The 15,417-nt window shown below is 39.1% G+C and overlaps 2 protein-coding genes across 7 annotated transcripts in view; one reads left to right on the forward strand and one right to left on the reverse strand.

Annotated features, from left to right (window-relative positions):
• trim44 (tripartite motif containing 44) overlaps window positions 1-6,657 on the reverse strand; it is a 31,820-nt gene extending 25,163 nt beyond the window's left edge. The window contains exons 1-3 of one of the 2 annotated variants that reach the window (XM_085914659.1): window positions 6,454-6,657; window positions 4,339-4,952; window positions 3,588-3,665 (exon numbers count right to left, since the gene is read on the reverse strand). In XM_085914659.1, the coding sequence (XP_085770785.1) occupies window positions 3,588-3,665; window positions 4,339-4,902 (642 nt within the window). In that variant the 5' untranslated portion in view covers window positions 4,903-4,952; window positions 6,454-6,657. Of the gene's footprint in view, window positions 1-3,587; window positions 3,666-4,338; window positions 4,974-6,453 lie in introns of both variants that reach the window. The other variant, XM_085914660.1, reaches the window with a different exon arrangement.
• The window catches only part of LOC147055947 (large ribosomal subunit protein eL27-like), a 33,443-nt gene that overhangs the window by 8,319 nt on the left and 9,707 nt on the right, over window positions 1-15,417 (forward strand). For 2 of the 5 annotated variants that reach the window (XM_085914666.1, XM_085914667.1), the window contains exon 5: window positions 13,089-13,617. The exons of 1 other annotated variant lie outside the window; for it this stretch is intronic. In XM_085914666.1, coding sequence (XP_085770792.1) covers window positions 13,089-13,221 — 133 coding nt within the window. In that variant the 3' untranslated portion in view covers window positions 13,222-13,617. Of the gene's footprint in view, window positions 1-13,088; window positions 13,618-15,417 lie in introns of those variants that run through there. 2 more of the 5 variants (XM_085914661.1, XM_085914662.1) reach the window with 2 other exon arrangements.

The raw sequence follows: 15,417 nt of genomic DNA on the forward strand, positions 1-15,417 counted from the left end.
CAACGCATTCACAAAAGAATACTTAACCCATACTTGCTCTTGGGTCCCAATTCTCACACTTATCCCTGACAATAGTAAATTAGAAAAGACAACTACAACAGAAGTTTAGCGATACACTCCACAATGGTAGATTGCGGGGTGATGTGATGTGCAAACAAAGCCCAAAACTAAAGTTATACAGTACTTTTACATAATTTAAGATGAAACTACATACGGGTTCCACAGTTATTATTTTTCTAATATTTTTGCAATACAATATATTAGATTGAAAGGGCAATATTTTTTAACAAAATCCCTCAAAAGTATTGTGGGAATAGGCTGCACTACTACCACTGAACGCAATTCTTAACTTGTCAGAAATATCATGCAGTTAAATTTAAAAATCACAAGAGTAATTTTGGATAGCACAAAGTGGACTAGAGCTGCAAAAATTCATCAATTAATTGACAACTAATAGATTATCACTATTACTACTATATTATAGTTGCTATTTTTTTAAATGAGTATTGAATCAAAATTCAGCTTCCAAACACTAAATTAATTCTGTCCTCCCTGCAAGTAGAATGACTATCTTTGTGTTGAATCAAAACAAAACACTTGCATTTAGTAGGAAAACAATGGTCATTGTTTTTAACCACGTGACAGCCAAACAAACGAACTGAATACTAATTCATCATATGTTTGTGCATTTTCTGTCAATTTAAAAACGATATCCTATCTTTGAATAAAAGGACAGAAAATAAAACATGTTTTTTTAACAAAATAATTGGTAGATTAAACAATTACGAAAATACTTATATGCAGGACTAACATCCATATATTCAGAGAGGAAAATAAAAAGTTTTAGACAAAAAAAAAGTTTTTGGTTGACACCTTTTAACTGTTTTCTTTCTCACACAGAAGCCCAAGTAGCAAGCCAAGCCACCTTCTTTGGGAATGATACTGAGTCGCTCAATTAAAATTCTGTGAGCAGAGGCAGGGCTACAGACTTACGACGCAATGGGAGAAGGGGGTAGAAACGAAAAGTCGAAGGAGAGAGGATAGAACAAAGTAGATGAGAGGAAAAACTATAAACAACTGATGTATGGAGAAACACAAACAAAATCATTTTTTTTCCAAGTCGGTCCTGGTTGTTTTTGAAGGTTTTACAAGGCAGAGAAGATCAATTTAGCCAATGCGCACACAGATCTTTGCACCAAGGTACTGAGACTCCACATATCTTTGCATGTACATGTGTCAAAAAGTGTTTGGAGATGTGACATTCCCTTTCATGTAAATAATTCAGCAAGGTTAATTTTTAAAGAGTCAATGATAATTTCATCTCAACCTGCCCACCTCATTTCTTCTTCCTTCTCAAACTCTCAAATCCATTCTACAGTACAAGTCTAACTTGTGCAACTTATGTCTCGTCTCTTTTACTAGCTCTCTCACACAGAGACCTTTCCTTACCAGAAGCCGTCACTCTGATGCTTGCCTGCCATGCATAATAATGCAAGCGCTGACATTTGGGAGTGCAGAGAGGACACGCTTACAAATCCACATAATATCTCTACCCTTGCCCGAATAGGAAGCGGGGAAGTGGGTTTCAGCCGATGCAGCGCACCTCTATACCCATCGCTACAGCAGATGACTGATTAATGTAAAGGCAGTCCTCGGGGCACTACTGATATTTCAGTTTGATAATAAGACAGCTGCCGGTTACTCAAATGAATCCTACTGCAGTTAAATCAAATTTTGGCTACTCTGTTCTCATTTCTTCCACTGGGTTCAGACCTGGTTAAGGTGGAGCCTACACAGGTGGCTGAAAAAAAACACATGCTCTCAATGATGGATGACAGTCTGAGACTGCGGTAGCTAGACCTGTCCTTGATGCACACTTTGACATTGCGCATTACACAAGTGCAGTCAAGCGTTATTTGCAAAATATGTCCCATGACAAAAAATACATGTTTTGCAAAATTGTGATTGATATATATACTTTTTTTTAATATATAGATACTGTGACCTCTTTTCACAACATCATTTTCTTTGTCTGATTATAGAAATGTGCACCACGATAAAAACCATAATGTTACAGTCTATGGTGGTGGGATATCAGTGGTGTTAAACTCAAGGCCCCGGGAGCTAGACCGTTTTATCTCGCCCGCAAAAGCAAATCATGTATCAACTTCATTTTTCTTGCAAATTGTCTTCACTTTAATCCATCCAACCATTTTCCATTGATGTGTATTTGTGGCGCTAAAATGCGATCATACATCTATACGGGATCACAATCATAAAGGCCCCCTGAGGGAAACCAAAATCATGATGTGTCCCACGACAAAAATGACAGCTATGTGAAAGCAAAGGTACAGCTTTATACCATCCCACTCCAGTAAAGTTACCATTTCGAAAAAATTCAATGCCGAAAATTTTAAGGTGCAGCATTATCAACCACGTTGCATAATCAAATTTAAAATAAGAATATGGCTCAATGACTGTGGCAATCTCTCCTCACACTTGATCTATTCCAGTCTTACTTATATTTCTTATCAGTTGAGCATGAATGATAAGTTATAAAATCTGAACCAAAATAAATGAAGCAGCAAGAAAATGCTGTCAGGGATTCCTCTATTTTCTGCTACCATTATATCTATATTAGTGAGAATGGAGAACTTAAAGCGAAGCCGCTATCAATCTAAGACAGTGTATATACATCTGCAAAGAATAACAGAAGGGGTATTTTGTAATTAATTAACATGTAAATTGTCCCTGTAGTAATTACCCAGAATGTTACTTGTGTATTACGGCACTGCATTATATCAATGATCGTTATTTACCACAGTTTCAAACACACAACACACATACCGTTAAATCCTTGAATTAATTAACAGATTTTGGTCCACTGGGGTTTAAGCAGCGAAAGGAAATCTGGTTAGACAATTTTTCTCAATTTTATATAAGACAATGATAGAACTAGCATTATCTTGAATGTGAAGGGGTGACCATCAAGAGAGGTCAGTCATGACACAATAACTCCTAAATCTCTTATACAATTATATCAGCATGAACCAAATCCAGGCGAGCTCTGGTCAATCAATGGCGAAAAATGATAAATATGTGTATGAATTGATAATTCACTTGGTAAAATATGGCCCTCACCACTTCGATGACACAATCTACAAAATTGTCTTTGCCACCGCACTGTCTGAGCCACAGAACTAGAAATTTACGAATGAGAAACAGCTCAGCAATGACACTTCAATTTAGTTCATGCAAAAATAATACACATTTAAATTTAAACTAAACGTCATCTCATTCCAAGACTTGTATTTGTTTGACCGTTTTATTAGGGGTATAAAAGCAAATAAATATATTCATATTATGATGTTGCCATACTAAAGAAGAACATTTCTTTCTTATAGCGTAGTATAGCATAGCATACTGTACACTGAGTGGATGAGTGTGTTTTTTTTTAATTCAAGTAATAATCATAAAACGACAATACGGTTGGCTCACAACCTGCAAACCGTGCAAAGCTACAGAGAAAACTTTAATTGGTTCTGTCTTTTTTTGTAGTCACAATTGATTGAGATCTTTGAACTCACCTCTGAATTTTTCTTTTTATTTGAGATCTTTTCTTCTATGTGTCGTGTGCAGTCCAGCAGGTCAAAACAATGCCTACTCTGCAAAATGCAGACAAACAGTAAACACAATGTCATTATCAATATCATTAGTAATAATAATCACTTATAGAATCATTCAGGTTTGAAATAGGTCAAATCTGAGGGGCAAGAATTGGAAAAACTCTAAAAGAAATCCATTTCACCCTTCCTGCAGTTCTCTCATAGGAATACACAGAAAAGGACAAAAAGCTTGAGTGATTTCAGCATAAATAATACAGCCTTTGGCTGTGAGTGACCCCCTTTGTCTCTCGTCAATCCATATGTAGCCCTAATGGAAGAGAACGTGTTGCAACTAATCTGAGCTACTTTGTTTTTCAGAGGTTTAGCCGCAGGCCAAAGGACAACACTACAACACTCCATGATTGTTATATTGTCTATTTTATATTTATCATAAAATCTGTTTTGTATATTTTGCTGTTAAAATGTCTAGCTTTCTTACGCTACCTCACTTACATCGGCACATTTTTAGCAGAAACGTTTAGTGGTGATTATGTGCCACCATGTCACAAATGTAATTAGTGCCTTTGTTCTGTTACTGTTGTGATATGGCCATTTTGTAATAGGACTGTATTAAAGATGGTCCTGACAGTGGCTTACATTGAAATGTCTCACCCTAAACTACTGTCACAACGGTTTGCATTGAAAAGAATTGTGTCCCATGTCCGAAACTCACCTTCTGCCAGATGTAAGCTTCATGCAGGGTAATAATCTCATGTGCCTGGTGCTCACCCTGCATAGCACATATGACACATATTATCTTTTCATCTTGTTTACAGTAGAGGGAGCCTTCGTGCCCATGCTCCGGGCAACGTAGCCTAATTACTGACACAGTGTCCTTCTTCACTGCCTCTGTAGCAGTTATGTCCTCTTGGCCATCTTCTGAACCCTCAGCTCCCAGGGGATTTGTGGATTCACGGCCATTCATATCATCACCAGTCTTGTCTACAAGTGTTGCTTGTGCCAGACCTACATCCTGTTCATTCTGAGACCCCGTCAAATACTCCTCCTTAGTCCCACTTCCAAATCCGGAGTGTCTATTTGCGTTAACTCCAGTAGAGTGTGTCCCCTCATGGATATAAGGCGTTAGTGGGTGATGTGTACTGAAGCCATGTCTGTCAGCATGCAAACAGCAGAAGGCAAAGCCACAGATGTGGCATACTTGCGTGGCCAGTAGAGCCTCATCAGGCTCACATGCATCACATGTTCCATCCATCTGTGGTAGCTCCTCCAGACTCATGATTCCTTCCAAAGGTTCTCCTTTGTGGTCCCTGAATGCTTATAATATACCTGGGTGGTAGATGACAGCATCTTATAGAAAATACAGTGTGTAAAAGAGAGGACAATAACTAAAAATGCTTCTATGAGTGGATCTATTACTCACACAGTGCACAGATCAAGACACACAAGATTAATTCCCGCTGATATCATAAAACAGAATGAACTGGATGGAGGGAGCCCACAGAAACAAGCTTTACCAAAGTACACAATTTTACAAAGGCAGGAAACAGGAAGGAAATTTTGCAGTCATGGAACTATTTGAGTGCAAACACTCACTTTGTTTACTGACTCACAATAAGTGCTGGCTGTGTGGGCTGATGTCTGAAACCACACTAACACAGCAAACAAGACTAGCAAAGCAAATGCTTCTAATAATATGTTGGCTGTTGCTACCTGGGTAAGAAAAATTATCTGGACCAAATGGAATGAAAATGCTGCATTTAAACATCTCAGCCGGAATATGAATCCTAATGGAATTTCATTCTGATTCACGGGGGTGGTATGTTCCCTTTGCCAATATGAATGAGCTTCATGTAAACAGCTCAATCTGAGTAGCCAAACTTTAAAAAGCCAGCGTTTTACCAGAACTCTGCGATGGGAAAACTTGGACTGAAGTACTTGAATTTTTTTAATCAAGACATTAATATATTAAAAGCGTTAAAAATAGCACAACTTCTGGCAAAAAAAAAGTCATGCAATATTTCCATCGATCTAGATGTCTCCCACGGCTGTCACACTGCTGATCTGACTAACTAGAGGATGAGAGGGACAACTTAACAGCAGATTTGAATAAATTACGTCACTTGACCAGAGAACATTCAAAATGATTTCAATCAGACTGGCAAACTACAAAAAAAATCTTCACCTAAACCAGTTGTAAGATGCTTGTTAAATAAAAACATAAACATGAAAAAATTATATATTTGCACCTAACTTTGGTTCAAATTATTATAAGATGGAGTATGTTAGTATGTAGTTTCACAGCTAAAATGCTCAGTGTACAGTACAATTAAATAGGTCCCTTTTTTTACTGTGAATTTATACTGTATTTTTTTCCTCTTGTCTGAGACATTTTGAGCATATTTCATCTACATTCCTCATACAGTTTATATATCAAATTACTGCAGTAATGTATTGCATTTCATTTGTGCAGTGCAAGATATGTGTTCTTTCAATTCTGTTGCCATAAATCTAAATATTATTTGCTGTTGCTGTATTTATATTTAGTTCAACATATTTCATAGAAAATATGAGGTTCACTCGCGTGCATTTTTCCATTCGTGTGTGTGTGCGCCTGTAGGCGGGGGTGGGAGGCACCAAACTGGCCATTCAAGCTATGACCGCCGCTGCACGCTCCAACTATCGACATACACGCACGTCTTGGGTCGGAATGAAAATAAAAAAAAATACATTTTACCATCGTTATTAAATTATGTGAATGTGTGATATTTGCAAGGTGCTTGTTTGCACGAACACACACGGTCCTAGAGAGTTTATTAAGTTTACTTACTGATCGGTGTTTTCGTGCCCCACCTCAGCTTTTCTTACAAGCGCTTGTTTAGGACGAGTCATCTGATGCATAAGCTTTACATCTACCTTCATAGGAGTTGGCGACGTGCTTAAATTTACTGATTTCCCAAAGCAACTTTAACGTTACAGTGTTAAATGGTAACCGAACGAGCAGAGTTTATTTCCTTGTTTTTGGACTTCCGGCAAGACGTAACACACGCAAGCGTTGTTACAAACATTACGTCATAATAGTGTCAGTTCAAATCTATTTAAATAAATCAATTGGAATTTGGCGGAACATTATTTTTGATCATTTTATTCTAATAATATTGTGACAAAAAACGTGATTATTCCAACGGCTGCTTCGTAATGAATACAAAATGAAGCTTCCCTGTAGTGATGAAACTATTCACATTCAAATAACTGTGCTTATTTTTTTATAAATAGTAGCAAGTGAAAAAGGTCCATATTACATTAATCTTATTTGAGGGGGGGGGGGTAATTTGGGGCGTTATAACTAGTTGGAGAGAGCTCACTTATAGGGGGGGGGGGGGGGGGGGGGCTCTGAGGCACTGAGGTCCACGTAAATTTTGGAAAGTAAATTAGGGCTTTAGAAATATTTTCTAAATTTTAGCGACCGCTCTGTCACAATAATGCGACCAGCGCGGTGCAGTTGCGCGGTCGGTGGCGCGCTACGGTTGCGCGTTCAGGGGTGCACTGCAGTTGCGCGATCGGACAAAATTAAGCTCCCTGCGCACTGAAGTCCACTTAAATTTCAAAAAGTACATCAGGACTTTTGAAACATTTTCTAAATTTCAGCGACGACGGCTCTGTCACAATAATGCGAGCGCGGTGCAGTTGCGCGGTCGGTGACGCGCAACGCTTGAGCGCTCGGCGGTAAGCTGCAGTTGCGCGATCGGACAAAATTAGACTTCCTGCGCACTGATGTCCACTTAAATTTTGGAAAGTACTTCAGGACTTTAAAACCATTTTCTAAATCTCAGCGACGGCTCTGTCACAATAATGCGACCAGCGCAGTGCAGTTGAGCGGTCGGTGACGCGTTAGGGTTGCGCGTTCGGTGGTGTGCTGCAGTTGCGCAATCGGAAAGAATTAAACTTCCTGCGCACTGATGTCCACATAAATTTTGGAAAGTACTTCAGGACTTTAAAACCATTTTCTAAATCTCAGCGACGGCTCTGTCACAATAATGCGAGCGCGGTGCAGTTGCGCGGTCGGTGACGCGCTACAGTTGAGCTTCGGCGATGCGCTGCAGTTGCGCGATCGGAAAATTTTAAACTTCCTGCGCACTGAGGTCCACTTAAAATTTGGAAAGTACATCAGGACTTTTAAAGTATTTTCTAAATTTCAGCGACGGCTCTGTCACAATAATGCGACCAGCGCGGTGCAGTTGCACGGTCGGTGAGGCGCTAAAGTTGCGCGTTTGGCGATACGCTGCAGTTGCACGATCGGACAAAATTAAACTTCCTGCGCACTGATGTCCACTTAAATTTTGGAATGTACTTCAGGACTTTTAGAATATTTTCCAAAGTTCACCCACGGCTCTGTCACAATAATGCGACTGGCGCGGTGCAGTTGCACGGTCGGTGACGCGCTACGGTTGCGCGTTCGGTGGTGCGCTGCAGTTGCGCGATCGGACAGAAATGCGCAAATGAAAAAATGCTTAAAAAAGGCAGGTTTTTTTTTTCTTGGAATTGATTATTTTTCCCATTATTTGTAATGGAAAAACATGATTCGGAATTCGAACGATTCACTTCTTGAACAGCCTTCTGGAACAGATTGTGTTCAAAAACCGAGGCTCAACTGTATATTCTTAATTCAAATCTCCTGATTTTTATTTTTTAACACTCAAAGCAGAATGATCCATATCTAAAATGAGGGTGTGTTCTTTTGGAAATTTGACAAAATGTAACGAAACAGTGGAATTTTATCATGCCATTACTGTGTACAAAGCTATGAGAAATAAATGTGTTACTTGAGACGGAAAAAGCATAAAACGTGTATTTTAAAGTTGATATTATGCAAATGTTCCCAAAATGATATCCGCTTCGCCTTCTGTTCCTTTTACTTCATAAACCAGCCCTAAGAGGCAGAGGAAAAGCATTCGACTTTCAGATTGAGAAGAGACAATCTAGTTGTCCTATGTGTTGTGTGCTAAAGAGGCTGCTGAGCTGGTTTTCACACAAGCAGGATTTGGCCAACAATTGTTGCCCTTGCTATGATTTAAATGACATGCCATAAACAACAATAAATAATGTTCCAAGAAGATTAGAGTCTCCACTCCAAGAGGAGAATGGTGCCGTTCTCGTCAAAGAAAAGAGGATTGCTTTGCAAAGATAGATAGCACCATGTCATGTTTTTATGGTGGGTGACTGAAAATATATTCAGCTGCAATCAAATAAAATATTTCTGGGCATAAGACATGCTTATGTCATATGATTGTATTCGCTGAAACCTTGAAAATATTGAATCATTGCGACTAAATACCGTATTTTGATCACTATACCCAACCCAAGAGCATAAATATCTTTGTGTGAAATGTTACTACTAGACACCTGATTATTAAATGAATAAATTGTTACATTTTCAGGTCTTGTTTCTAAAACCTTCAATTGTCCAATCCATCAGACACCATACAAGAAACAGTGGCACCAGCAGACATAAACAGGCTTTCCATCAATAAAATATTAATTTAACAAAGAATTGGTCTACCAAAAACACATTTGCTATTTTTTTAAATTAATATCACGATGAACCCGACAACTGTTAAAAATAAATCTATATACACACACATAAACTTTATAGCTCAAAGTTTACGGGAATGCCAAAGAAGATAGGTTAATTTGCTTTTGATGGTTCTTAAAACTTAATCAAAGGAAATGTATGTTGTGTCTGCCAATGAAACACTTTGCTCTAGTGTTCTAGGACATAGTTCATATTTTTGCTTTGGCGTCTGAACAAAATTGAAATGTTCGACCTAGGAATCTTAATGTCTAACTCAACGAACCATTTCAAATTAATTCTTCATGCTCTAGTTCTCGTTTGTCCCACTGTGTCAATACCTCTGAGGTATTTTGACGTGTGTCATGCAAAGGAACTGATTACTCTCTTTCTCTGGATTCATCTCTAAAGCCCTTCTGCCTCTCCACCTATACTGTAAATGGAAATATGTTCTCATACGTTCTTACTTTAGCAAATGGCGGAGGCGGAGAACATCTCCTTTGTACTGTATGTTTACCTTCATAGTATTGATTTGTTGTAGTTGTACGAGTAGGTCTGAACCTTTTCTCGTTCTACTTCAATATCTTGGCGTTGATTGCAGCATCCTTGTTTGATCCTAACTCGCTATCAGCCTCTTCCACACACTCTGTGATCAGGGTAACTCTATCACCACTAATTGTAGGGCAGAGATATACAACGAGAAGATTCCTGTTGCTTTTATGGTTGAGTCTTCTCTTAGAGAGCCAGGAACTGAGTCTCTGGGGATCACCGTACATGATTAGTGGAAGTGATTAAAAATAGAAAAGGGTATCTTATCTGTGGTCTTTAAGATGAAATCAAATCAAATTCAAGGAGAATTTTTTGTTTGGATCCTCATGACCACCTGTCTGATATTGTGTACGTCAAACTCTTGGTGGCAAAATATTTTGAGCTCACTGAGACATTGAGTCCAGATGGGGTACTGTGGTATTTGGCATCAAGACAGAAATTAAATTTATGGGAATGCTCCGCTGTTTAGCTTGCAAAGTTCTATGTGTCGAATACAGAGTGAACCTTTTGTCTCATTCAAAGTTAGCTGAAATAGCACTTGCAACCCTAATGAGCAAGCAGTACAGAAAATGGATGAATGGATGGATGGACGGACAGACAGACAGATGGACGGACTGACAGACGGACGGACATGCGTGCATGAATGGAACACTATATAGCAAACATTCAAACCACCTCTTGTATAAATAAATAGGTATAAGTATAATCATGTTAACATAAAAAAATGATATGTTACATGCAAAACAACCACAACTTCATTTTTTTACACACTGTGGCGCAGCTGGACTGTCCAGCCATTATGGATGGCAATAGATACTTGGCAGGTCATTTGTGTTTTACAGTAATGACATTCGGTGTGATCCTTCTCAGCAGCCCCCTAAATGTGGTCAATATTCTTGTGTGCTCCCTGATGTTTCACATCGTGGCACTGGTGTGGATTTGAAAAGTTCATAGGATAAAAACTAATGTCTGCTGTTATTGAACCCTTGAGTAAAATGATTTTGTTTTTTGTTCGTTTTCTTTAGTGAGATGGAATGAGCAGGAATGCTCCATGATGAGTGGATGGAGAAAAATACTACTTTGGGGTGATTTTGATGAGGAAATAGTATTTTAACATGGCTAGTAGCTCCAGAAAATTGATTCATCATGATACTGGTCTTTTAAATGTGGGTCACATTTACTCAGTCTTCACTAAAGCAACCGTTCCCTATAAAAAAGGCAAATCTTTGGATTATGTTTTGTTGATATCATCGCATGGAGGCGAGGACACAAGTGAAAATGAAAAAGAGAATGAAAACGGGAAAACATTTTTGAAAAGGAATAAGGAGAGAACAGGTTTTGCAAAAGGGTTGGGTGGAGGAGTCAGGAAGACACAGAGTGAAAGGCTGGAGATAGAATTTCATCTTCACAGATGAGAAAGTAGTCTGCAAGCAAACAAAAGGATAAAAAGATGACCTGCGGCGTTTCTCCGATTGACAGTTGGACAGGCTGCCATCTTCCTATAGCCCCTCCCTCTCACGCTCTATCCTACTGTGAATCGCCACTGTCAACGATAAAAGCAATGATTGGCCTGCCAGAGGGCGAGCACAGTGCTGTGTCAGCAAACATTAATGGAAAATTACCTGTCAAAGCAGGTGGGTGGAGCTATGAAAAGCATAGAGTGGAAAGGAAAGGGGAGATGAGGAACACGTGAAGGAGGAATTATTAAAAAAAACTAATGACTGCTAAAATGCTCATTAATTTGGCTGGCATTGTGATTCGGTGTGTGTTTGTGTACATGCCTTGCAGTTTGCCACTCTTTATCCCCTGCCTGTGAATGAATTCAAGACTAGTCACAGTGAAAGCAGATTATGAGATTAAATGGTGTGCTTCTGGGAAATAAAACAAAAGCTAAGTACAGTGGTTGGATGTACGCAGCAAATGGGGTCCATTCGGTGCCATTCCTATGTATGGCTCCACTGTGTCAATGCAATAGGTCATGTGACTGTGTGAAGTATTACAAGGCAAAATAGGAAGAGAAAGGTTAAACTGATTTTGCGCAGGATAAGCGAGAGCAGAGAATTAGAAGGCTAAATCATTAGCATGGGCTTTGGTTGAGGAGTAACCTGCAGAGAATCACAATGACTACTTTTATCTCTCACACATTTGCAATCCTTTTCAAAATTGCCTTGCAAATACATCGCTTAATCCTAAGGGATTAACTTGTATTTGCATGCATGTGTAGCTCCCTGAGGAAGAATTTGTTAACAAATGTAAATATGGAATCAGGATTTCAATCACATTGGAGGAGAGACCAATATCATCCTTTCAACCCCCTCTCACCTCTTTTCCTTCATTCCTATGTGTCTTTCATCCTTCCTGGTTTCCACAGTATGTTTTGAAATAAGATCTGGTTGCCTCCTAAAAAAAAATTGGGTCCCTTCAACAAAACTCAGCACGGCAACAGATGTGTGGCACTAAGCACCAAGGGGGAGGGCAAAGGGGCAATTAGAAGGAGGCAGAGGAATGGAATGAGAAAGGGAAATACTAGGGAAAGAAAAAGAGACACACGGGGGGAAGGGGAGAAGAGGCGAGGGATCACTGGGAGCAATGAAAGGTGCGAGGGGGGAGGGGAGAGCAATGGAGAAGCCCTCGGAGGTTCTCAAACACTTTGCACAGCAGATGCCACATTCTGTCTGGCACAATGATATGTGTGGGCCGCCTCTATTTATACCCTTTCTGTGTCACGTCGAGGCAAGCATACAGGTCCAGAATTGGGTGTTTGCACTTTCGCTGGCTCATTGCAATGACTGCCAACAAAGGTGACAAATTTAAAGAAGAACCAACAAAAACAGTTCTAGCAAGGCTTCACCGTGAGCCATGAATAGATTGCAAAATATATATGATATAGTAAAAGTAATATAATTAATGTCTCTTTTATTACAATTTACTTTGTAATATAAGTTACCTTTAAAACTCAATGTTGCAGGTGCACGTTTTGCTTTCATGACTGACTAGCCAAGTTGGCAGGCTAAACCTCGGTGACAGCTGTGAAAATGATCAAACAGTGCCTTTTGGATCACCCTAGTTCCTGAAAATAACATCCAGAATTGGAACAAGGATAGTTCCATAATGATGACAACCAATGGGAAAGTAAAGGAAAACTGAAGTCTTACCGTGTTTATTTTGGTATTCATCACGCGTCTTTATTTTCAGGGAGAAATGCTTGACAGAGCTGAAAACATGCAAGGTGTTCATGTCCATACTATTTGTGTTAGCTGCTTTGATTTTTCACTATCTGGCATTGTTAAGCAAAATGCCATGAAATATGTAGTTTTTTTCACACCAACATATGCTTAATCTTACAGAGGCAGACCTCAGAAAAGAAAAACACCGCTCTGCACAGCCATCAATGTCAGTGACCAAGAGCTCCAGCAATATAAAACAAGCAAGTTGAGCACACATGAAAATGCAGATCTATTCACACATGCACAAATATAGCTAGATACACATTTCTATATGACCTTGGATTTTACAAGCAAAGTCACCAGCTAGCTCAAGAAGCAGATGGCATTTTAAAGTGGTGGAAATGTTGTATCCAGGTGCGATAAAAGAAAATTGGAGGCAATCCACAAAGGGTCACCTTTGAAATCATGAAAATGAAAATCCAAACCTTGTCTTTAATAATTATGTGTGTTAGAGGAAGATAGACATCTTAAATGGGGCTGCCTGATGCTCTTGTCATGGTGCATTAAAAAAAATGAAATCAAACCCATATTGAACGTGTGCACTGCAGCTGTCAAAAGCACAGAGCATAAAAGAATTGTGAATATTTCTATGAGGGAGCTATGCAGAGAACAACAGCAACACTTCCTGTACTTTGAAGTGTCTTTTTGCTCTTTCTCACCCATGCTGCAACCCCCCTCCCCCTTACAAACTCATTGGCAGGCCATCAATCTACACTTTCATCTGCTGGTGTGCCTCAGAAGTTCAGGAATGTCCTTATGGTATTTGGTGCCTGTGAATTATGGGAACACCTGGAATGCATAAAGGGGTCCAGCACTAGTGGTATACTAAGAGGTGTTGCCGGGCATCCTTAAAAGTATAAAAAGCAACATGATGACATCCAGCTAACCAGATGGACTAGTCCGAGGTTAACTATCTCGGAACTCCTAATTAAAAGTGAAAACATAGATTACAAGACTGGTCTTGTGATTCATGCTTGCTTGCCAAGTAGCAACAACATATGGAAAACATAGTGCAGAGAATTTAAGGGTGGGAGTTTGTTTTTAAAGCCTGGGGGGTTATAAAAACACAACATGGCTGGGGTCAGTGTCTGACCTGACTCTTGCAGTTTTGCACAACATGATCAACACACTGTCTCTCGATAGTTGCAACATGGTGTGTTTGTCTATCTGTCAATGAGGGACACATTCATGGCTACGGTTTTCTTTCGGTATGTTGCACGCATGTTGAGCATGACAGTTGATTGTGATGATGACGTGTCTATTAGTGACCATGAAATGCTGTTCTTCAAAGCAGGTAAAGTCCCTACATATTGTTTTATTTTATACAATTACAATAGAATTTAACTAGACAAAGAAAAAAGTCCTTACCCTAATGGAGAACGTGTGCTGTATTTAGATGTACTTTGGCGAAATAAATTTATTTTTTTGTCTTCTGGTTCTCCACGTTCTGCCCTGTTCTTCCTTACCTTATTCTTTTCTTTGCTTAGTCTCCCCCCCCCCCCCCCCTCCTCAGAGAGCTCAGCAAACAGCTGTGTTTCCTTCAGATTTTAGAAAGAACGGGGGGAAAAAAAGAACAGAGTTGAACCGATTCAAGCCGGCTGCCAGATATCTCTTTTGCTTCTACACCAAATAAATTTAAGCATGACATCGAGATCAGTCATGCTGGGAGAAGGGGGGCATTCCACCAGCTGGTTTAAGGAATGTCGAACCATGTCTGCACTGAACAATTAAAAGTCAAGAATGTGTCTCTGCCAGCACCTGATTTGCTTTATAAATTGATGTAATTATATTGTATCCCAAATATTCACATAGAAGACATTCAATACACACAGCATTTCTTAATAAATGTCTGGAATGAAGTCATGCAGATGACAAGCTCTATGTTATTAAATGAAAAGTGAAGTGCCCATCAGAGTTATTTGTCAACGCTATATTTTCACACTTACATATATACACACGTACGCACGCAAAGTCTCACTGTCACAAAATGTCGTTTTTCATTTCCCATTGGATGGCCATGAATTTTGCCAGTTATACTGACATACTGTATTTCAAACCCCCAGGTGTTCAATAAAACTCTCTCATCGCCTTTTAAAGATAAATGATATAATACAAGTCAGTTTCAAATTGAAATAAGATTAAAGAAATGACAGCAGCCCAAAAAAAAGGTTGGCCTATGTTGAAGAAATTCCCACTTTGGGAATGATAAACTAAATAAACTTGTCTTCCAAAAAAACTGCTTTTGTAGCTGTCTTTGGAGCTTGGTCAAAGGTTTAGCCCCTACCTCCACAAAAAATGATGTTTTTACAATGTACCGTAAATATTTCTACACAGAACCAATAGATGTTAGCAAATATAATAATAATAATAATAAAAAGATCATTAAATCATGAAGGGACACAGGGGTAATAGATCCAGATTTACTCTCTGTATTGCTGGGAGGATATTC

This window comes from Syngnathus leptorhynchus, chromosome 6 (genome assembly GCF_054491065.1).
Source record: "Syngnathus leptorhynchus isolate UIUO chromosome 6, UIUO_Slep, whole genome shotgun sequence".
Classification (NCBI taxonomy): domain Eukaryota; kingdom Metazoa; phylum Chordata; class Actinopteri; order Syngnathiformes; family Syngnathidae; genus Syngnathus; species Syngnathus leptorhynchus.